A 24,813-nucleotide genomic window follows, 5' to 3' on the forward strand; every position below is an offset into this window, starting at 1 on the left:
AACACCGGAATTTACAGTTGATTTGTCAGAGGACAAACCATTCACAGAGACAAACTGATATCTTTCCGACAGATAAGATCTAAACCAGGCCAGAACTTGTCCGTGTAGACCAATTTGGGTTTCCAATCTCTCCAAAAGAATGTGGTAGAATATAGAATAATAGTGAAGACATCAAAACTATGAAATAACACATGGAATCATGTAATAACCAAAGAAGTGTTATATTTGAGATTCTTCAAATTAGCCACCCTTTGCCCAGCTTTGCACACTCTTGGCATTCTCTCAACCAGCTTCACCTGGAAATACGTGTCTACAGTGATACGGATATCACTTATTATTTGTATCTATATTGCGCATTGATGTGAATCACACTGCTGATATCTCATTTAGCTATTTGCGCCATACTGAGTGTGGTTGTTGTGGACGGCTGAGTGTGTATTTGAACTCAATAATGGTTGAATTCAAGAAGTTTAAGCTGACTATCAATCATTTGTGAACAGCCATTGTTTTTGAAACCAGTGGACAGCCAGTCAAAATGCCCTCTTGCAACAGCTGCATAGTGTGGATACCTGTCAAGGGGAAAGTCATCTAAAAGTAACAGAATGTAATCAGATTACGTTACTGAGTTTGGTTTATGCAAAAGTTACGTTACTGATTACAATTTTGGACAGGTAACTAGTAACTGTAATGGATTACATTTAGAAAGTAACCTACCCAACCCTGCCTCCACACCATCACACCCCCTCCTCCATGCTTCACGGTGGGAACCACACATGCAGAGATCATTCGTTTACCTACTCTGCGTCTCACAAAGACACACAGCAGTTGGAACCAAAAATCTCAAATTTGGACTCATCAGACCAAATTACAGATTTCCACCAGTTTAATGTCGATTGCTTATGTTTCTTGGCCGAAGCAAGTCCCTTCTTATTATTGGTGTCTTTTAGTAGTGGTTTCTTTGCAGAAATTTGACCATGAAGGCCTGATTCACGCACTCTCTGCTGAACAGTTGATGTTGAGATGTGTCTGTTACTTGAACTATGTGAAGCATTTATTTGGGCTACAATTTCTGAGGCTGGTAACTGTAATGAACTTATTCTCTGTAGCAGAGGTAACTGTAATGAAATTATCCTCTGCAGCAGAAGTAACTCTAATGAATTTATCCTCTGCAGCAGAGGTAACTCTAATGAACTTATCCTCTGCAGCAGAAGTAACTCTAATGAACTTATCCTCTGCAGCAGAGGTAACTCTAATGAACTTATCCTCTGCAGCAGAGGTAACTCTAATGAACTTATCCTCTGCAGCAGAGGTAACTAATGAACTTATCCTCTGCAGCAGAGGTAAATGTAATGAACTTATCCTCTGCAGCAGAGGTAACTCTAATGAACTTATCCTCTGCAGCAGAAGTAACTCTAATGAACTTATCCTCTGCAGCAGAGGTAACTGTAATGAACTTATCCTCTGCAGCAGAGGTAACTCTAATGAACTTATCCTCTGCAGCAGAGGTAACTCTAATGAACTTATCCTCTGCAGCAGAGGTAACTCTATGAACTTAGTCAAAAGAATCTCAAATATAAGATATATTTTGATTTGTTTAACACTGTTTTGGTTACTACATGATTCCATATGTGTTATTTCATAGTTTTGATGTCTTCACTATTATTCTACATTGTAGAAAATAGTAAAAATAAAGAAACCTTGAATGAGTGGGTGTGTCCAAACGTTTGACTGGTACTGTATGTCCACTGCGTCGAGCATGATCCTAACAATAATCCCCACTTTGTATTTCTGACCATTTGTTTTCAACATACTGGTGGGTGTGTGTGTGTGTGTGTGTGTGTGTGTGTGTGTGTGTGTGTGTGTGTGTGTGTGTGTGTGTGTGTGTGTGTGTGTGTGTGTGTGTGTGTGTGTGTGTGTGTGTGTGTGTGTGTGTGTGTGTGTGTGTGTGTGTGTGTGTGAGAGATAGAGGGTTTGTGTGTGTTACATACTGTACCCTCATTCAACCTTTCAAATGTAGCTATGACAACAGGGACACATGATATGGAGCTGCTAGTGTGCAAATAGGTGTGATGTTCTAGTGTGTGTATATGTGCGTGTGTGTGTTTTGATTCTGTTCAAATATATTTGGAGTGTGTGTACAAGTCTTTAGTCGCCAGATGATGACTCAACTGCTAGAGAAACCACTGGACCATTCATCTGCAGCTGGCTGCATTCATCACAGCCCTTCATGATCAGTGAGGATTACCACTCACTCTACTGGCAGAAGTCCTCTGTGTGTGTGTGTATGTGTGCAGCGCGTGTCCATTCTCCCATTCTGTGTCCTAGAAGGGAAGTGTAATCTCTCTTGGGGAAAGTGGATGGTGTCAGCACCATGCTCGGCTGTGCCTGTAACATAGTATTTATAGAGGATGAGGAACCAACACTCCTGCTGTACCTAATGGCTATATCCTATGGTGTCACACAGTAAGGTGCCACACCAAATGGCACCCTACTCTCTATATAGTGCACTACTTTTGACCAGGGCCCTATGGGCTCAAGGGCTTTGGTCATAAGTTGTGCACTTTCTAGGGAATGGGTCATTTGGGAGGCAGCCCAGGAAGCAAGTGCTCCAATGGTAGAGGGGTATGAGATTCCCTGTGCCCCAGTGACTCAGATGCTGTTACTATAATTCTTGGGACCGAGGAAGAGAAAGTTGCAAAATAGCAGGGTACAGTTTAGACTTGTGGGTCTCTCTTCCTCCTTTGGCATGCGTTAGGTCAGTGTCTAAAATAAGTTCTGGACGTCAAAGTCTGCCAGAGACAGCAAGCAGGCCTAGGCAACTCGGTGGCTGTTTTCAGCTTGAGCAAATGAAGTTGATCTGCCCATGAGAACGAACCTGGGTTGACTATGTAATATAATATGAACTGTTATTGTTGTGGTCAAATTTTTATGACGTCATCGGAAATGTCTCCACTCTTTGTGCAACATGAGCCAATGCTAAGGATATAGGAGGACAGTCTTAGACCTGGGACAAAACAAATATAACATACTTTCAAATACTTGAGGTGTGCTTGATTTACTTTACCCAGTACAATAGACCCAATGGAGTAGCCTCTAAAACAGTGCAAAGCTATATCAAGCACGTCCATTTGACTGATGTAGTTGAAGCATGCAGGTCTGTTGTACAGCTACAACAGTTATTGTTGTGGTCAGATGTTTATGCCAGTGGATATGGCTCTACTCCATGCCAATGCTGAAGAGATATAATGAATTGTCAGGAGATGGGATGTATGGACAGACACATCAACTGACAATGTCCTAATATGGATGCCGTACCCACCAGCACAGGTCCAGGTGTTGTTATTCTCCTGTAATTATGGCTGCATACAGTTTACTTTAGGCACTATTCTTTGTGTTCGGTTATAGAGTTACATTGATTGCAAAGTCTGCTCCCTCAGGACATTAGATTCTGCTGTCCTTCAGAATATCCCATTGAAGGTTCCTTCGAGTTCAAAGAGGCCCTCTTGCCATGCCAAATTACGCACTATTATTTCCTCAAAGAGAATTCAGAAACAGATCCCACATCTTATTAACGTGGTAGAGTTATCTATGTTATATGGAGCTTTCACTTTTCCGTCTAATTTAGCTGTGAAGTTTCTTGGTCGATTCCCTCTAATTGTGGCTTTAGGTTTTTTCTAACACCATGGGCAGTAAAAAAATATCCTTGGTTATGATGTTATTATTTTATGTTAGGAGACAGCTTTTTCATATGGGCAATGGAGATATTGCATTAAAGACGATAAAAGAGTTTCACTGCTGGCACATAGAAGAGATGTTTTTGAGAATGTACAAGTCACATTGGAATATATATATATATATATTGACCCTTTGCTAGGCCACATGCCAGAGACGGACTGGCCATAGAGCAACTCTGGCAAATGTCAAATAGGCTGGTTGAAATTGTTTGGTCTGGGGACCTAGGGGAAAATGGTCTGGTTGGGGACCTCAAGGGAAAATGGTCTGGTGTGGGGACCTCAAGGGAACAAATGGTCTGGTGTGGGGACCTCAAGGGAACAAATGGTCTGGTGAGGGGACCTCAGGGGAAAAATGACCTCAATGGTCTGGTGTGGGGCTCAAGGGAAAATGGTCTGGTGTGGGGACCTTAAGGGGAAAATGGTCTGGTGTGGGGACCTCAAGGGAACAAATGGTCTGGTGTGGGGACCTTAAGGGGAAAATGGTCTGGTGTGGGGACCTCAAGGGAACAAATGGTCTGGTGTGGGGACCTTAAGGGGAAAATGGTCTGGTGTGGGGACCTCAAGGGAACAAATGGTCTGGTGTGGGGACCTCAAGGGAACAAATGGTCTGGTGTGGGGACCTCAAGGGAACAAATGGTCTGGTGTGGGGACCTCAAGGGAACAAATGGTCTGGTGTGGGGACCTCAAGGGAACAAATGGTCTGGTGTGGGGACCTCAAGGGAACAAATGGTCTGGTGTGGGGACCTCAAGGGAACAAATGGTCTGGTGTGGGGACCTCAAGGGGAAAATGGTCTGGTGTGGGGACCTCAAGGGAAAAATGGTCTGGTGTGGGGACCTCAAGGGGAAAATGGTCTGGTGTGGGGACCTCAAGGGGAAAATGGTCTGGTGTGGGGACCTCAAGGGGAAAATGGTCTGGTGTGTTAGACAGGCCACGGTTGTTTTCTGCTCCCAGTCCACCCCTGGAACATGAGTAATAATTCAACACTTTAAATGGCAGAATGCTTTTAGAATGTAGAGTCACATGGCAAAACTGTCTCATGGACACATTACAAGAGAAAATAGGCCGAGCCATGTAGACAATACAGCAGTGCTGCCAGTCTAAACCCCTTCTGACCTTAATCTTCCATGTTCAATACTTCTCATCTCTAATAAAAACGAAATCGGATGACTTCACACAGCACTGATTGGCAGGAAATCCTGTTTGAAGGGGGAAATCAGAGTTTGGATACCGAAACATACTGTAATCCGTTTAGATACACAGCCCAGATATGGATTTCAGATTTATTTTTTTTTTTTACATGTTATCTAGAGATTTAATTATGAAACAAAAGTGAAAGTGCTTCAGTTGGTGCTTCTGGTGCTGCTGGTGCTTTATTAGGCCTAGATATTAGGCCTAGATGGTGAACAACATCCTGCCTCAATTCATGTGTTGTGTGTTCACTGTGTTCTTGGGCTGAGCTCATAGTAGGCCTTCTTCATTTCTAACAAGCTCCTGAGATGCAGGCATGCCTCGTAATAGAATGGTTGATGATACTGTACATCATCATACCTAATGGATTCTAGAAACATCCTCACTCTTTTGAGACAGCGGTTGATCTCTGCCAGGTATCCATGGTGACGGATTTGATCTTTTAATTGCTGGATTGCCTCCTTACACATTTGGTTGAGTTCCAAATGGTACCCTTTTCTCTTGGCATGTATAGTGCTTTACTTTGGACCAGGGCCCATAGGAGTCAAAAGTAGTAGACTACTGTCATGTTTTGTCTTAGATTGTCTTGTCATTTTGCTTTTCCTTCTGTTCGTTTTCCCCCTGCTGGTCTTTTTAGGTTTGTTCCCCTTTTTCTCTCTCCCTTCCTCTCTCTCTTCTCTCTATCGTTCCGTTCCTGCTCCCAGCTGTTCCTATTCCCCTAATCAATCATTTAGTCTTCCCACACCTGTTCCCTATCTTTTTCCCTGATTAGAGTCCCTATTTCTCCCCTTGTTTTCCGTTCCTGCCCTGTCGGATCCTTGTCTATTGTTCACCGTGCTGTGTCTGTGTATCGCCCTGTCGTGTCGTGTTTCCCTCAGATGCTGCGTGGTGAGCAGGTGTCTGAGTCTGCTTTAGTGCCTTCCCGAGGCAACCTGCAGTTCATGATCGAGTCTCCAGTCTGTTCTCGTCATTACGAGTGGAATTATGCTTTATGATTGTAGATTTACTTTACTGGATTAAAGATTCTGTTTTCGCCAAGTTGCTTTTGGGTCCTCATTCACCTGCATAACAGAAGGATCCGACCAAGAATGGACCCAGCGACTATGGATTCTCTCTACTCTCGAGTTCCAGGGAGCATGCTCGGCAGACACGAGCAGGAATTGTCATGCTCGGCATGCCGTTGAGACCCTGGCCGCTCAGGTCTCCGACCTCTCAGGACAGTATCAGAGTCTTACGTCTCGTGCCACCAGCTACTTCCGGGTCTTCCGAGCCTCCGGAACCTAGGGTTAATAACCCACCATGTTATTCTGGGCAGCCCAAGTGCCGCTCCTTTCTCACCCAGTGTGATTAGTGTTCTCTCTCCAACCCAACACATACTAAAGAGAGAGCTCGGATTGCCTACGTCATATCACTCCTTACTGGTCGGGCTCGGCAGTGGGGCACAGCTATCTGGGAGGCAAGCGCTGAGTGTACTAACAATTATCTGAACTTTAAAGAGGAGATGATAAGGGTTTTTGATCGTTCAGTTTTTGGGAAAGAAGCTTCCTGGTCCCTGTCTTCCCTATGTCAGGGTAATCGATCCATAACGGATTACTCTATAGAGTTTGCACTCTTGCTGCCTCCAGTAACTGGAAGAGCAGGCGTTCTCGCTCGTTTTCTGGAGGGACTCCACGCTAAGGTTAAGGATGAGATTCTCTCTCGGGAGGTTCCATCCAGCGTGGATTCTTTGATTGAACTCGCTATTCGCATTGAAAGACGGGTAGATCTTCGTCACCGAGCTCATAGAAGAGAGCTCGCGTTAACTGTGTCCCCCTCTCCCCTACACTACCATCTTTCCCCACTGACTCAGGTGTTGAGCCCATGCAGCTGGGGGTATCGCATCTCGACTAAGGAGAGGGAACGGAGAATCACCAACCGCCTCTGTCTCTATTGCGGTTCCGCTGGTCATTTTGTCATTTCATGTCCAGTTAAAGGCCAGAGCTCATCAGTAAGCGGAGGGCGACTGATAAGCGCTACTAGACGGTCCTCTCCGTCAAGTACCTGTACTACCTTACCGGTCCATCTACGCTGGACCGGATCGGCAGCTTCCTGCAGTGCATTAATAGACTCTGGGGCGGAGGGCTGTTTTATGGATGAAGCCTGGGCTCGGGAACATGACATTCCTCTCAGACAGTTAGGGAGCCCACGGTCATGTTTGCCTTGGATGGTAGTCCTCTCCCCAGTATATTATATGAAACACTACCTTTAACCCTCACTGTATCTGGTAACCATAGTGAGACCATTTCTTTTTGATTTTTTGTTCACCTTTTACACCTGTTGTTTTGGGTCATCCCTGGCTAGTGTGTCATAATCCTTCTTTTGATTGGTCTAGTAATTCTATCCTTTCCTGGAACGTTTCTTGTCATGTGAAGTGTTTAATGTCTGCTATTTCTCCTGTTTGTTCTGTCCCCTCTTCTCAGGAGGAACCTGGTGATTTGACAGGAGTGCCGGAGGAGTATCATGGTCTGCGCACGGTCTTCAGTCGGTCCAGAACCAACTCCCTTCCTCCTCACCGGTCGTATGATTGTTGTCCTGATCTCTTCAAGAAGCGTTTTGCATCCGCTCCTATCAAATGTTGCACCTGACGTCACTAAACCGTTTATTGTTGAGGTTGTCTGCGTCGGGGGTGGGCGTGGGAGCCATTCTGTCCCAGCGCTCCGATACTGACGATGGGGTCCACCCTTGTGCGTATTTTTCTCATCGCCTGTCACCGTCGGAACGTAACTATGATGTGGCTAACCACAGAACTGCTCGCCATCCGTTTAGCCCTAGGCAAATGGCGACAGTGGTTGGAGGGGGCGACCGTTCCTTTTGTCGTTTGGACTGACCAAGAGAACCTTGAGTACATCTGTTCTGCCAACGACTGAATGCGCGTCATGCTCGTTGGGCGTTGTTTTTCGCTCGTTTCGAATCGTTATTTCTTATTGCCCGGGTACTAAGAACACCAAGCCTCATGCTTTATCCCGTCTCTTTAGTTCTTCTGTGGCTTCTACCGATCCCGAGGGATCCTTCCTGTTGGGCGTGTTGTCGGGTTGACTGTCTGGGGAATTGAGAGACAGGTTAAGCAAGCACTCACGCACAACCCGCTTGCCCTAGTAACCTTCTTTTCGTTCCTGTTTCTACTGTCTGGCTGTTCTTCAGTGGGCTCACTCTGCCAAGTTAGCTGGCCATCCCGGCGTTCGGGGACGCTTGCTTCTATTCGCCAGCGGTTTTGGTGGCCTACTCAGGAGCGTGACACGCGCCGTTTCGTGGCTGCGTGTTCGGACTGCGCGCAGAAGAAGTCTGGTAATTTTTTTCTGCTTCTGCTCCTGGTCTTGCTGGGTCTCAGTCTGTTCCCTGCCATCGCATCTCTCCTGTTCTTGTTCCTGCCCTTGCTGTGTCTCAGTCTGTCCCTAGTTGTTACTCTCCTGGCCTGTTTGGTCCTGTTTGCTCTAAAGCTTTCAGTTCTCTACCCGTGTCTCATTTTTTTTTTGAAACAAAGAGTAGTACCCTAGTTTCCCTTTTTTCGTTTTTCCGTTACGGTCCTGAGGAGAGGAGTTGGGTTCTTTCTCGGGACGTGCTGGACCGTTTGTGATCTATGATTTCCTCCGTTGCCGCCAGTGTTCCTCCTCGAGAGCGCCAGGAGGCGCTCGGTGAGTGGGGGTACTGTCATGTTTTGTCTTAGATTGTCTTGTCATTTTGCTTTTCCTTCTGTTCGTTTTCCCCCTGCTGGTCTTTTAGGTTCGTTCCCCTTTTTCTCTCTCCCTTCCTCTCTCTCTTCTCTCTATCGTTCCGTTCCTGCTCCCAGCTGTTCCTATTCCCCTAATCAATCATTTAGTCTTCCCACACCTGTTCCCTATCTTTTTCCCTGATTAGAGTCCCTATTTCTCCCCTTGTTTTCCGTTCCTGCCCTGTCGGATCCTTGTCTATTGTTCACCGTGCTGTGTCTGTGTATCGCCCTGTCGTGTCGTGTTTCCCTCAGATGCTGCGTGGTGAGCTATAGGTGTCTGAGTCTGCTACGTTCAAGTGCCTTCCCGAGGCAACCTGCAGTTCATGATCGAGTCTCCAGTCTGTTCTCGTCATTACGAGTGGAATTATGCTTTATGATTGTAGATTTACTTTACTGGATTAAAGATTCTGTTTTCGCCAAGTTGCTTTTGGGTCCTCATTCACCTGCATAACAACTACAATATAGAGTGAATAGGACGCCATTTGAGATGCACCATTTGGAAACCCCTCTCTGATGTAGAATGTAATATGCTAAGGGACCCTATTCATCAACTGAGATTCAAGGATAAATCAAATCCATCCTTTCAAAAATGTACTTGACACAACAATGAATGCAGTGTTAAACGCAATTACATAATAACTCATATGTTTGGACTTAACCCGTTATTGAATATAAGAATGCCTTGTAGATGATTGCTATTATTTTGGACAAGAAAAATTAAATACAAAAAATATAATTTTGTCCAAAAGACTAGTACCCACTGAAGCGGTCCTGGGCCCCCCCTGGGTGCATGTTTTAGTTGTGCCCTACTGTAGCACTACACAGCTGATTCAAATGATCAAAGCTTGATGATGAGTTGGTTGAATCAGCTGTGTAGTGCCAGGGGGAAAATCTAAAATGTGCAACCAGGGTGGAGGGGGGATCAGTAGCGATTGTTTGACAGCTGTGAATGGCACCTTTGCAAGGTAAAGTAGTGTCATTAATCAGGTCCTGTAATTCCTTTAGGTTTAAGTACTACATAGAGATGCTAACAGACTGTAAAGCAGGGTCATTTTCCTTTCCTTCATCGACTAAACAGATCGCCTGGGCATAGAGTTGACTGTTAAAACCAGTCATTACTTAGCTCTTTAAATCATCCTCCAGCTAGACTAGAAATGTAAAAGCAGTAGACCGATGGTCGGCAGCCTTATCACGAGGCAAACCAACGTTTTGCTGAGCTACACTACTCATTGACTCAAACCCAATAAGGGTTATTTGTATCAACTTTCTATAGTGCTTGAGGATATGAAATACTCCCATCTCGCTGCCTTTGCTTTTTAAATGACTACAATTTGAATAGTGGAAGTGCACAAAGATGGCCGGTTTGACGTCATCTAGCACTCTGAACGCTGCCATTATGGCCGATTTGCCAAGATGGCCGATGTGACGGCATCTAGCACTCTGAACGCTGCCATTATTCTACCACACACCTTCACTCAATGCTTTGTTTGCTAACATCAGCAGTTGAATTTAATCCATGTATCTTAGTTTGGGATTTTGTGCCGCAGAACAAAAACGATAAGATGCACATTGTACAGATGTAGGATCTGAATTTGATCTATATTGTCACAGCAAAAATAATCCTGCAGCAACAGGATTTGAACATTTATTCCATAAGGTTGTTTGATCGGTGGTTATGCTATTAGCTGGCCAAAAGTAGGCTACATGAAAGCGCAATTATGTTAATATAACCGTGTGTTAAACAGGTTTTCAGTAAATTTATGTAAATCACAAAGCTCATCTGCATTTCCTGCGAGGCAGAAAACTTCTCAGCAACAAAAGAGTGATCAAATTAAGACCCTACACCTGTATGTGCATGATACATTGTACTGTGGCACGTGCATGGGTGCTAAATGCCTTTGTGCAAGACTTAGTATTCTTCAAGGCCAACTAAGCTTTGCCTCTCTTCAGTAGGAAATATGGAATTCAGCGGTGCCACAATCCATGCAGTTGCCATGGAAATTGCAACACTCAAAGGTTGCTGAGAAGCCTTTGTTTTATTAAATGTCTAGTAAAAAATTACAAAGAAACAAGTGGGCGTCTGGCAGGAAGGATGTTGGATTGGATTTAGATTTATTCACAGTGCAGGTGTCAAGGCATTTACTAATGAAGACAAATGGCTCCGAGTTGATGTTTGGTTAGAAGTTGTGGTTAAACACATTGGGTATGGTAGCTAGACGGATAAAAACATATTATTACTTTACCCACAAATCAGTGCCCTGTTTTCTATGGACAAAATCAACTCCATTCACAAGTTGACTTACATTGGCTGTGGTCAATTATCACTAGAAAATCTGTAGCAGTGCAAGTATGTAATTACAGATCCCAATTACCATGGAGTATTGTTTTACAAGTATTGTTGTTACAACACTGTACTTTAAAATGTAATCACACTGTAAGGACAAAGTCATGTAAATTGTTACCTAAATGACCGTTTCTGAATTAGGCTAGTATGTTCACTGTACATTTGTTTGTGTATGATGTCATCTATATGATGCATATGATGTCATCTATACTGTATTATGGATATTATGTCATCTATATGATGGATATGATGTCATTAACAGTGCATTCTGACGAGGAGGAGTAGTAGGAAGGATCGGAGGACCAATGCGCAGCGTGGTAAGTGTTCATGATATTTATTATAACTCAGAACACTAAAGAATAAAACAACAAAGAGAATGAAATGAAACGGAAACAGTTCTGTCTGATGCAGACACAAAACAGAAAATAATCACCCACGAAACACAGGTGGGAAAAGGCTACCTAAGTATGATTCTCAATCAGAGACAACTAACAACACCTGCCTCTGATTGAGAACCATACCAGGCCAAACACAGAAATATCAAATCATAGAAAACGCACATAGACTGCCCACCCCAACTCACGCCCTGACCATACTAAAACAAATACAAAACAAAGGAACTAAGGTCAGAACATGACACCCTCATAAATCTACACACAATAGCCCATAATGACAAAGTGAAAAAAATGTTTTTTAGAAATGGTAGCAAATTTATTAAAAAATAAAAAACAGAAAATCCTTATTTACAAAAGTATTCAGACCCTTTGCTATGAGACTCGAAATTGAGCTCAGGTGCATCCTGTTCACATTGATCATCCTTGAGATGTTTCTACAACTTGGATAATCATCTCTGCAGCACTACACCAATCAGGCCTTTATGGTAGAGTGGCCAAACGGAAGCCACTCCTCAGGAAAAGGCACATGACAGCCCCCTTGGAGTTTGCCATCTAGGGAAAGGTACCAAAACATTTCTGCAGCATTGGAGGTCCCCAAGAACACAGTGGCCTCCATCATTCTTAAATGGAAGAAGTTTGGAACCACCAAGACTCCTAGATCTGGCCGCCTGCCTTACTGTGCAATCGGGGGAGAAGGGCCCTCGCCAGGGAGATGACCAAGAACCCGATGTTCACTCTGACAGAGCTCCAGATTTCCTCTGTGGAGATGGGAGAACCTTCCAGAAGGACAATAATCTTTGCAGTACTCCACCAATCAGGCATTTATGGTAGAGTGGCCAGACCGAAGCTACTCCTCAGGAAAAGGCACATGGCAGCCCGCTTGGCGTTTGCCAAAAGGCACCGAAAGGACTCTCAGGCCATTAAAAACAAGATTCCCTGGTCTGATGAAACCAAGATTGAACTCTTTGGCCTGAATTACATCATGTCTGGAGGAAACCTGGCATGAACGGTGCAAAGTACAGAGAGATCCTTAATCAAAACCTGCTCCAGAGCACTCAGGATCTCAGACTGGGGCGAAGGTTAACCTTCCAACCGGACAACGACCCTAAGCACACAGCCAAGACAATGCAGGTGTGGCTTCGGGACAAGTCTCTGAATGTCCTTGAGTGGCCCAGCCAGAGCCCGGACTTGAAGCCCAATCGAACATCTCTGGAGAGACCTGAAAATATCTGTGCAGGGATGCTCCCCATCCAACCTGACAGACCTTGAAAGGATCTGCAGAGAAGAATGGGAAGAACTCCCCAAATACAGGTGTGCCAACCTTATAGCGTCATACCCAAGAAGACTTGAGGCTGTAATCACTGCCAAAGGTGCTAAGTACTGAGTAAAGGGTCTGAATAGTTATCTGATGTGATATTTCCGTTTTTTATTTTGTAATTATGGGGTATTGTGTGTAGATTGATGTGGGGAAAAATTATTTAATCAATTTTAGAAAAAGGCTGTAAAGTAACAAAATGTGGAACAAGTCAAGGGGTCTGAATACTTTCCGAATGCACTGTATAGGATGTGTATGATGTCATATATGTGTATGATGTCATCTATGTGATGTGTATGATGCCTTCTATGTAATTTGTATGATGTCATCAATGTAATGTGTATGATGCCTTCTATGTAATTTGTATGATGTCATCTATGCAGAGTTTGGGTATGAAGATCAAAACCACTCCTTATGGTGTAGAGTTCCCGCCAACCCATCCAAATCAATATGAATTATTAAACATCCTTTCATTCAAGCACATTTCTAAATATACATGCATGAATCTCTCACATAAATCATGAATGAATCTGATGTGCTCATTGGCGTAATAATACAAACAATCCTGAGCCAAGAATGGCTGAGAACTGAATCCATGAAAGTGTTTACGCCTCAGTCGGAGGATCATTCTAACGGAGAAAGGTTTATGAAAAAGGAGGGCCATATCCGTGGATGTGTCCCAAATGGCACCTTATTCCCTTTATAGAGCACTACCCATAGGACTCTGTTCAAAAGCAGTGCACTATATAGGGAATAGGGTGTCATTTGGGATGCAGTCCCTGTCTCAGAGTCATCCATTAATAAAACATGCAAGGCAAGCTTGAGAATGAGAGTTCAGAGCTGCGCTGCGTGGGGCAAAGGAGGGACACCAGCTAACTCATTAGGCCTGCCCGACTCTCTGCATATCCTGAAAAGGAGGGACACCAGCTAACTCATTAGGCCTGCCCGACTCTCTGCATATCCTGAAAAGGAGGGACACCAGCTAACTCATTAGGCCTGCCCGACTCTCTGCATATCCTGAAAAGGAGGGACACCAGCTAACTCATTAGGCCTGCCCGACTCTCTGCATATCCTGAAAAGGAGGGACACCAGCTAACTCATTAGGCCTGCCCGACTCTCTGCATATCCTGAAAAGGAGGGACACCAGCTAACTCATTAGGCCTGCCCGACTCTCTGCATATCCTGAAAAGGAGGGACACCAGCTAACTCATTAGCATATCCTGAAAAGGAGGGACACCAGCTAACTCATTAGTGGCCTGCCCGACTCTCTGCATATCCTGAAAAGGAGGGACACCAGCTAACCATTAGGCCTGCCCGACTCTCTGCATATCCTGAAAAGGAGGGACACCAGCTAACTCATTAGGCCTGCCCGACTCTCTGCATATCCTGAAAAGGAGGGACACCAGCTAACTCATTAGGCCTGCCCGACTCTCTGCATATCCTGAAAAGGAGGGACACCAGCTAACTCATTAGGCCTGCCCGACTCTCTGCATATCCTGAAAAGGAGGGACACCAGCTAACTCATTAGGCCTGCCCGACTCTCTGCATATCCTGAAAAGGAGGGACACCAGCTAACTCATTAGGCCTGCCCGACTCTCTGCATATCCTGAAAAGGAGGGACACCAGCTAACTCATTAGGCCTGCCCGACTCTCTGCATATCCTGAAAAGGAGGGACACCAGCTAACTCATTAGGCCTGCCCGACTCTCTGCATATCCTGAAAAGGAGGGACACCAGCTAACTCATTAGGCCTGCCCGACTCTCTGCATATCCTGAAAAGGAGGGACACCAGCTAACTCATTAGGCCTGCCCGACTCTCTGCATATCCTGAAAAGGAGGGACACCAGCTAACTCATTAGGCCTGCCCGACTCTCTGCATATCCTGAAAAGGAGGGACACCAGCTAACTCATTAGGCCTGCCCGACTCTCTGCATATCCTGAAAAGGAGGGACACCAGCTAACTCATTAGGCCTGCCCGACTCTCTGCATATCCTGAAAAGGAGGGACACCAGCTAACTCATTAGGCCTGCCCGACTCTCTGCATATCCTGAAAAGGAGGGACACCAGCTAACTCATTAGGCCTGCCCGACTCTCTGCATATCCTGAAAAGGAGGGACACCAGCTAACTCATTAGGCCTGCCCGACTCTCTGCATATCCTGAAAAGGAGGGACACCAGCTAACTCATTAGGCCTGCCCGACTCTCTGCATATCCTGAACGAAAATGGAAAACACCAACTTGATACAGTATATTTAGGATATATATTAAATGTATCTATAAATGGCTCACCCTGTATGGTCAATGACTAGAAATGCATTTATTTATATGCAGGCAAAATATACATTTCAGTGGTTTACGTGGGATATAGACTCATTGATGTATAACTGGCTAACACTGCATGCATGGTAAATGACTAGTCATTTATTCATCTACAATACGTACGGGAAGCTTCCTTCCGGAGAGTATTGATTGGATAAATATGACCATAATAATCAATGTCGTCCACTCCATGCCTTCTTGAAGAAAAAGAAGGTTTTAGTAAAAGACGTGTATGCTTTGGTTTGGATGGGTATCATATGATAATCCACATAGTACCGCAATGAGCAGTAACAATACATCCTTATTGGTTGAAGTATGGTGAATTTGCCCCAAGGCGCTGAATCCCACTAATGATTAAGGTTAGGATTGGGGAAGGGGAAGCTGAATCCCACTAATGATTAAGGTTAGGATTGGGGAAGGGGAAGCTGAATCCCACTAATGATTAAGGTTAGGATTGGGGAAGGGGAAGCTGAATCCCACTAATGATTAAGGTTAGGATTGGGGAAGGGGAAGCTGAATCCCACTAATGATTAAGGTTAGGATTGGGGAAGGGGAAGCTGAATCCCACTAATGATTAAGGTTAGGATTGGGGAAGGGGAAGCTGATCCCCACTAATGATTAAGGTTAGGATTGGGGAAGGGGAAGCTGATCCCCACTAATGATTAAGGTTAGGATTGGGGAAGGGGAAGCTGATCCCCACTAATGATTAAGGTTAGGATTGGGGAAGGGGAAGCTGATCCCCACTAATGATTAAGGTTAGGATTGGGGAAGGGGAAGCCGATCCCCACTAATGATTAAGGTTAGGATTGGGGAAGGGGAAGCTGATCCCCCACTAATGATTAAGGTTAGGATTGGGGAAGGGGAAGCTGATCCCCACTAATGATTAAGGTTAGGATTGGGGAAGGGGAAGCTGATCCCCACTAATGATTAAGGTTAGGATTGGGGAAGGGGAAGCTGATCTTAGAGCTTTACAATACGTACGGGAAGCTTCCTTCCGGAGAGTATTGATTGGATAAATATGACCATAATAATCAATGTCGTCCACTCCATGCCTGCTTGTTTTCAATGGTCCTGTGTGGTGTGGAATATATTTCCATCCTGCAGAGATGACTCCACTGTTGAAAAGTAAAGAAACACAGTCTATTTTAGCTTTCCCTCTTCAAATAATCCTCAGAGTAAACCACCATAAACTTGGGGTGTGTCCACCTTATTTAAACAGATGAGAGCGTTGGTAATGAATGAGGTCTCACCAAGTGGGCGGGAGAGTAGGCATCCGTATCAAAACACCAAGCCTATGTTCTCAATGGTCCCACATTCCCTAAGTAGTGCAGTACTTTCAACCAGGCCTGAAATCCCCCCTGCTCTCTCGCCTGTGTCCAGTAGGGTTGATGCATCACAATGCCCTGTTGATTTTTAATTAACTCAGCCTGCAATGGAACGAGCCGCACATCCAAACCCGGAGCACAATGCATCTCTCCCCGCCTCATCATAGCAAGGATGATGCAATTCATGCAATTTTATGATCCACTGAATGCAATTACTGGGCTGTCCCCTTACATGCTATATGTCTCTACTTGTGATAAATGTACTCTGCTGACTTTGATCTGGTCTATTCCTCACAGGATAACACATTATAGAGGATGCCTGTGATGAATATGGAAATATACAGTATATTATTTTTAATTTGACCTTTATTTAACTAGGCAAGTCAGTTAAGAACAAATTCTTATTTTCAATGACAGCCTAGGAACAGTGGGTTAACTGCCTGTTCAGGGGCAGAACGACAGATTTGTACCTTGTCAGCTCTGGGATTCGAACTTGCAGCCTTTCGGTTACTAGTCCAAAGCTTTAACCACTAGGCTACCCTGCCGGCAGGGTTCCCCAACTGGCAGCTGCGGGTGTTTTTATTTGGCCTCCCCAAGTTTTCTGAGCAAAAAATACCAGGAAGTTAGGTTTGCCAGCCAATGCTCCCTAGCATTAGCACAGTTACTGGAAGTCTATGGGTATTTGCTAGCATGCTAGTAGATACCCATAGACTTCCAGTCATTGCACTAACACAAGTTAACATCGGCTCAAGAAACTACCTCTAACGTCCTTCATACTGGACACAGAGACATAAAAATGGTATCCACATGTTTATCTGACTGTGGGGAAGTAAATAAAGGGCCTCATTGCCAAAATCGCAAAGTATCACTTTAATAATGAATTTGAAATGAAAAATGATCCACAGTATACAGCATTGGGGAAATCCATACTCCCTGCCATACAAATACACTGTGGCCATGCAGTCTCTATCCCTACTGTAAGGGTGTTGGCTGCTCATCAGTCCTGAGTTGTTGCCCCGGAAACACAGTTAGGAGGTTGCCACCGCATTTATCTAGTCCTCCTACATTATCTAGTCCTCCTTCATTATCTAGTCCTCCTACATTATCTAGTCCTCCTACATTATCTAGTCCTCCTACATTATCTAGTCCTCCTACATTATTTAGTAATTCTACTTGACCTAGTCCTCCTTCATTATCTAGTCCTCCTACATTATCTAGTCCTCCTACATTATCTAGTCCTCCTACATTATCTAGTCCTCCTACATTATTTAGTAATTCTACTTGACCTAGTCCTCCTTCATTATCTAGTCCTCCTACATTATCTAGTCCTCCTACATTATTTAGTAATTCTACTTGACCTAGTCCTCCTTCATTATCTAGTCCTCCTACATTATCTAGTCCTCCTACATTATCTAGTCCTCCTACATTATCTAGTCCTCCTACATTATTTAGTAATTCTACTTGACCTAGTCCTCCTTCATTATCTAGTCCTCCTACATTATCTAGTCCTCCTACATTATCTAGTCCTCCTACATTATCTAGTCCTCCTACATTATTTAGTCATTCTACTTGACCTAGTCCTCCTTCATTATCTAGTCCTCCTACATTATCTAGTCCTCCTACATTATTTAGTCATTCTACTTGACCTAGTCCTCCTTCATCACCTAGTCCTCCTACATTATTTAGTCATTCTACTTGACCTAGTCCTCCTTCATCACCTAGTCCTCCTACTTTATTTAGTCATTCTACATGACCTAGTCCTCCTTCATTATCTAGTCCTCCTACATTATCTAGTCCTCCTACATTATCTAGTCCGCCTACATTATCTAGTCCCCCTACATTGTCTAGTCCTCCTTCATTATCTAGTCCTCCTACATTATCTAGTCCTCCTGCATTTTATAGTCCTCCTACATTATCCAGTCCTCCTAGGAGGAGGAGGAGGAGGTACTTTCACACAATTTAAGGTGTGACCCAATTTGAAATAGCAGGGTGAGGGAGAGAGGGCCACCTCCTCCCACTGTGTCCTTCCCCAACCCCCTCACTCTGGATAAATAAACACTGGAACTGAGCTACTGGCTGGGACCACGAAGGGAGAAGGGGGAGGAGGAGTGAGAAGCGGGGAAGGAGGAGTAAGGGGAGGACAGGGATGAGGAGAGAGGAGAGGGGAGGGGAGGAGGAGTGAAGGGAGGTGGGGGGGAGGAGGAGTAAGGAGAGGGGGAGGAGGAGTGAGGAGAGGGGGAGGAGGAGTAAGGTGAGGGGGGGAGGAGGAGTGAGGAGAGGGGGAGGAGGGTGGGGAGGAGGAGTGAGGGGAAGAGTGAAGGGAGGAGGGGGAGGAGGAGTGAGAAGCGGGGAAGGAGGAGTAAGGGGAGGACAGGGATGGGAGAGGAGAGGGGGAGGAGGAGGAAGGGAGGTGGGGGAGGAGGAGTAAGGGAGGGGGAGGAGGAGTGAGGAGAGGGGGAGGAGGAGTAAGGGGAGGACAGGGATGAGGAGAGAGGAGAGAGGGGAGGGGGAGGAGGAGTGAAGGGAGGTGGGGGAGGAGGAGTAAGGAGAGGGGGAGGAGGAGTGAGGAGAGGGGGGGGAGGAGTAAGGGGAGGAAAGGGATGAGGAGAGAGGAGAGGGGGAGGAGTAAGGGGAGGACAGGGATGAGGAGAGAGGAGAGGGGGAGGAGGAGTGAATGGAGGTGGGGGAGGAGGAGTGAAGGGAGGAGGAGGAGGGGGAGGGGAGGAGGAGTGAGGGGAAGAGGAAGGGAGGAGGGGAGGAGGAGGAGAAGGGGAAGGAGGAGTAAGGGGAGGACAGGGATGAGGAGAGAGGAGAGGGGGAGGAGGAGTGAAGGGAGGGGGGGGAGGAGTAAGGAGAGGGGGAGGAGGAGTGAGGAGGGGGGGAGGAGGAGTAAGGGGAGGACAGGGATGAGGAGAGAGGAGAGGGGGAGGGGGAGGAGGAGTGAAGGGAGGTGGGGGAGGAGGAGTAAGGGAGGGGGAGGAGGAGTGAGGGGGGGGAGGAGTAAGGGGAGGACAGGGATGAGGAGAGAGGGGGGGGGAGGAGGAGTGAATGGAGGTGGGGGAGGAGGAGTGAAGGGAGGAGGAGGAGGGGTGAGGGGAGGAGGAGTGAGGGGAAGAGTGAAGGGAGGAGGGGGAGGAGGAGTGAGAAGCGGGGAAGGAGGGTAAGGGGAGGACAGGGATGAGGAGAGAGGAGAGGGGGAGGAGGAGTGAAGGGAGGTGGGGGGGGAGGAGTAAGGAGAGGGGGAGGAGGAGTGAGGAGAGGGGGAGGAGGAGTAAGGGGAGGACAGGGATGAGGAGAGAGGAGAGGGGGAGGGGGAGGAGGAGTGAAGGGAGGTGGGGGAGGAGGAGTAAGGAGGGGGGGAGGAGGAGTGAGGAGGGGGGAGGAGTAAGGGGAGGACAGGGATGAGGAGAGAGGAGAGGGGGAGGAGTAAGGGGAGGACAGGGATGAGGAGAGAGGAGAGGGGGAGGAGGAGTGAATGGAGGTGGGGGAGGAGGAGTAAGGAGAGGGGGAGGAGGAGGAGTGAGAGAGGGGGAGGAGGAGGAAGGGAGGAGGAGGAGGGGGAGGGGAGGGGGAGTGAGGGGGAGGAGTGAAGGGAGGAGGGGGAGGAGGAGTGAAGGGAGGAGGAGGAGTAAAGGGAGGAGGAGTGGGGGAGGAGGAGTGAAGGGAGGAGGAGTGAGGGGAGGAGGAGTGAGGAGAGGAGGGGGAGGAGAAGTGAAGGGAGGAGGAGTATAAGGAGGAGAGTGAAGAGAGGGTGGAGAGTGAGGAGCGGGAGGAGAGGAAGGTAGTAGTGAAGGAGTAATAGAGGAAGCTGACCCGTCCACCTGGGAAGCAGCAGGGTCCGAGAGAGGGGAGAGGAAGAGGGGGGGGGGGAGGGGGAGAGGATGGAGAAGGTGGAGAGGGGGAGGAAGAGAGGGGGAGAGGACGGAGAAGGTGGAGAGGGGGAGGAAGAGAGGGGGAGAGGAGGGGAAGGTGGAGAGGGGGAGGAAGAGAGGGGGAGAGGACGGAGAAGGTGGAGAGGGGGAGGAAGAGAGGGGGAGAGGACGGAGAAGGTGGAAAGGGGGAGGAAGAGAGGGGGAGAGGACGGAGAAGGTGGAGAGGGGGGAGGAAGAGAGGGGGGAGGAAGAGAGGGGGAGAGGACGGTGCGGTGGGGCAGCTGTCTCTACAGAAGCACTCTCTTGTTCCCACCCGTATAAGGTCTCAGTTCCTGGCAAGGCTGTTTGGTTGGCGTGGGTGGAGGGATCGGGTAACCAGGTGAGGTGAGTGGGTGCTGGTCTGTGTGTTAGGGGCTCACAGTTTTTATCTACAGCCATTAGATTAGACCGCTTCCAAGTGGTGCAGTGGTCTAAGCAATGCATGTCATGCAAGAGGCCTCACTCAATCCCTGGTTCGAATCCAGGCTGAATCACATCCGTCCGTGATTGGGAGTCAGATAGGGCGGCGCACAATTGGCCCATCGTCGTCCAGGGTAGGCCGTCATTTTAAATAAGAATTTGTTCTTAAATGACTTGCCTAGTTGGGTCAGGAGAGGGGTCAGAGCATCAGGTTACAGCGGAGGCTGTATTCTTTACTTTAAGTTAGCTTGAAGAGGTTGGCGTGGAGGGCGTACTCGGCTTACCAGGTGAGGGGCTGTTAAAGGAGGTAGTGTGTTCGCAGGTGCTATCTCTCCCTAAGCAGCCCTACTGTGAGTCAGGGGAAGAAGGTAGGACACAGGAGTGTGCATCTCAAATGGCACGCTATGAGCACTGGTCAAAAGCAGTGCACTGTAGGGAATAGGATGCCATTTGGGACGTGCCCACAGAGAGGGGTAAAATGAGGGCATTGAGTGAGAAGAGATTATGTTCATAAAAACAGAAGGGAAACTAGATAGCCAAAATGCCATTAAAGGGACATTGAGAGATTCCTGTAAACTGGTATTGAGTGATAGGGAAGGAAGTAGGTGACAGACATTAAGCTGAAGTCAGTTTATATTTGACTCTTAAAGCTGTAATATGTAACTTTTTGGGTGACCCAACCAAATGTATAGATCTGTCATTCTCATTGAAAGCAAGTCTAAGGAGCGGTAGATATGTTCTATGTGTGCTATTTCTATGCTTCCCATTCTTTTACTTTCAGTTTTGTAAACCAGCTTCAAACAGCTGAAAATACTATATTTCTGCTTACGGAAAATATATTTCACAACGGTTTAGATGGTACAATGATTCTCTATGTTACAAATGGCACCCTATTCCCCTCACTAGGGCTCTGGTCAAAAGTAGTGCACCTTAGAGGGAATATGTTGGTGCCATGTCAGACACAGGCACTGTCTGAGCTGCAGCTCTCTGCTTCTTGTGTTTACACAGCAGCTGAACAGGAGACCACAGCAGCTCAACAGGAGACCACAGCAGCTCAACAGGAGACCACAGCAGCTCAACAGGACACCACAGCAGCTCAACAGGACACCACAGCAGCTCAACAGGAGACCACAGCAGCTCAACAGGAGACCACAGCAGCTCAACAGGAGACCACAGCAGCTCAACAGGACACCACAGCAGCTCAACAGGACACCACAGCAGCTCAACAGGAGACCACAGCAGCTCAACAGGAGACCACAGCAGCTCAACAGGAGACCACAGCAGCTCAACAGGAGACCACAGCAGCTCAACAGGACACCACAGCAGCTGAACAGGAGACCACAGCAGCTCAACAGGAGACCACAGCAGCTCAACAGGAGACCACAGCAGCTCAACAGGAGACCACAGCAGCTCAACAGGAGACCACAGCAGCTCAACGGGTGTCGTGGAATTATTGTAATCAGAAGGAGAGACTTTTACATTTCCTCAAAACAAGTAACTTTATTATGTAATTACTGCAGTAATGGAGCTGGTTGGTAACCACCCCTGGAGACCACAGCAGTAAACACAAGAAGCAGAGAGCTGCAGCTCAGACAGTAATGGAGCTGGTTGGTAACCACCCCTGGAGGTGATCACAGAACTCAATGAGTGGATTTGAGCCACAGCATTTTATAGCAAAGTCCATCCCCCTGGATGTTCATAACAAACAGCAGATGTATGGAATGGGTCACAAGTTTACTAATAATTCACAGCAAACAGTATCTGCTGTAAATACTGCCCTCATTGTGTAGAAACCAGGGTCTAGCCCTGAGCCATCTCTCCCTGGTACCTTATAGAACAGAAACATTAACTCATGCTATGGAATACGATCTCTTTAGGTTTATCACCCAAAGACATCATATATCTTCTGTCAGTGTTAAATCTCCCAGAGGCCCATCTTCAGTAGAACACACAGATATGAGTGTTCTAACAACCCCTTATTCTGTTGCATAAAATAACCACCACATGCAATTACAGTATTATAACATAATCTTGCAATTTTGCTCTGCACAGGAGACTACAGCAGGTTGACAGGAAGCTACACAGCAGGTCAACAGGAAGCTACACAGCAGATCAACAGACCACAGCAGCTCAACAGGAAGCTACACAGCAGCTCAACAGGAAGCTACACAGCAGCTCAACAGGAGACTACAGCAGCTCAACAGGAGACTACAGCAGCTCAACAGGAGACTACACAGCAGATCAACAGGAGACTACAGCAGCTCAACAGGAGACTACAGCAGCTCAACAGGAAGCTACACAGCAGATCAACAGGAGACAACAGCAGCTTAACAGGAAGCTACACAGCAGATCAACAGGAAGTTACACAGCAGGTCAACAGGAAGCTACACAGCAGATCAACAGGAGACAACAGCAGCTAAACAGGAAGCTACACAGCAGATCAACAGGAGACAACAGCAGCTAAACAGGAAGCTACACAGCAGATCATCAGGACACCACAGCAGCTCAACAGGAGACCACAGCTGCTCAACTGGAGACCACAGCTGCTCAACTGGAGACCACATAATCTCAACAGGAGACCACAGCAGAACCAGGGGGTTCTGGCGATCAACATGGCTCCACCAAATACTCCACCAGCGTGTCTAAGTGTTTCTGCCTGTGTATGCATGTGCCTGTGTGTGTCTGAGTCAGTCTGTGTGTGTGTGTGTGTGTGTGTGTGTGTGTGTGCCTGTGTGTGTGTGCCTGTCTATGTCTGTGGTGGGGGAGTAGGATAACGTGCTGTGTCAACACACAGACACACACACGCACACGCACACGCACACCAACCAGACAGCCGGGGTAGAAGAATAAACACAGACACACCCTCAGGAAAACCGCCCCCTCACATCCTCATCCTCCTCCCAGATCGTGTGTCACGCTCCCCGTTCGTTGCCCTGGGTGAGGACAGAATAACTAACAGACCAAGGGTTTTGTTGTAGCTAAGACTAGCTACTGTGAAATGTGTTTTGATAGGGCCTGTGGGCAATCTGGGCATCTACAGTGAAACGTAGCCGTGGGTGGGGGAGGCATTGGAATAACATTGTTACTGCTGTCCGGTAACACTGGGCGTGCATCCCAAATGGAACTCTATTCCCATTTATACTGCATTACTTCGGGCTTTGGTCAAAAGTAGTGCACTTGATAGGAAGTAGGGTGCTATTTGGGGCGTAGCACTGGATTAGGATACCGTTAAGAAGTAGGAAAGGTTATGCTGCTGCTACTGTTTATTTTGGTGAAAGGAGAAGTCTGAGGGGAATATGAGAAAGCAGGCAGAAAGGGTGTATTCTGTAGTACATGTGAAAACTACTATAAATCTACTATAAATCTACTATAAATCTACTATAAATCTTTCCTGCACCACTATATCAAAACATGCCATCAAATGTACTTGTCTCTTTAGTTTTTCCACTGCGTCTCTTTCATTTCGTTGTAGACATACATCATGAAGTCACATGCTCTTTAACATCCTCAAGTAGAAGTGCGGAGGGGGAATGGGGGCCATGTATGAGACAGGGTCCCCCTGCCCCTCCCTGGGAGTGTAGACAGGACCTCCCCCCTCCATCCATTGTGGACCTCCCCCACACCTTCATTGTGGCCTGGTAGTCTCTCTCTCTCTCTCTCTCTCTCTCTCTCTCTCTCTCTCTCTCTCTCTCTCTCTCTCTCTCTCTCTCTCTCTCTCTCTCGCTCTCTCCTCTCTCTCTCTCTCTCTCCTCTCTCTCTCCTCTCTCTCTCTCTCTCACACACACACACACACACACACAAAAAATGAATCTTAATCTGGGAAACTGTCTGTTGATGTTTGCTTTCCATTTGGTCTCTTTGAGGAGAAGCAGTCTGATGGGTTGAAGAATTTGGTCACTGTCTACAGGAAGTTTAAATATTACACGTGAGCTGTAGCTCAGAGCATCAGAGGTTAATCTAACTCTGTAACTGCAGAGAGTAAGAGAAAGATTCAACACTCTGTTTAGCTGGTCATACCAGAAAATGGACAGTATGTTGACAGTATGAGCTTTGTCAAGAATCAAACCTTTGTACCTGAATACAGCAGCACCAAGCTACAAGTCTAACATGTAGTG

General features: G+C 46.6%; 1 protein-coding gene across 2 annotated transcripts; it reads left to right on the forward strand.

Annotated features, from left to right (window-relative positions):
* The first annotated feature begins 11,303 nt into the window (after positions 1-11,303).
* Positions 11,304-24,327, forward strand: LOC123995776 (protein transport protein SEC31-like). 2 transcript variants are annotated; one of them, XM_046299449.1, is made up of 3 exons: positions 11,304-11,332; positions 21,707-22,325; positions 22,751-24,327. In XM_046299449.1, exons 1-2 carry the CDS (start codon positions 11,321-11,323, stop codon positions 22,235-22,237), a joined length of 543 nt encoding a protein of 180 aa, XP_046155405.1. In that variant the 5' UTR covers positions 11,304-11,320; the 3' UTR covers positions 22,238-22,325; positions 22,751-24,327. The 2 variants fall into 2 exon arrangements, 1 of the variants encoding a protein (XP_046155405.1); XR_006831890.1 differs by lacking the exon at positions 11,304-11,332 and adding an exon at positions 20,494-20,623.
* The last annotated feature ends 486 nt before the right edge of the window (positions 24,328-24,813 follow it).

This window comes from Oncorhynchus gorbuscha, linkage group LG14 (genome assembly GCF_021184085.1).
Source record: "Oncorhynchus gorbuscha isolate QuinsamMale2020 ecotype Even-year linkage group LG14, OgorEven_v1.0, whole genome shotgun sequence".
Lineage (NCBI taxonomy): Eukaryota > Metazoa > Chordata > Actinopteri > Salmoniformes > Salmonidae > Oncorhynchus > Oncorhynchus gorbuscha.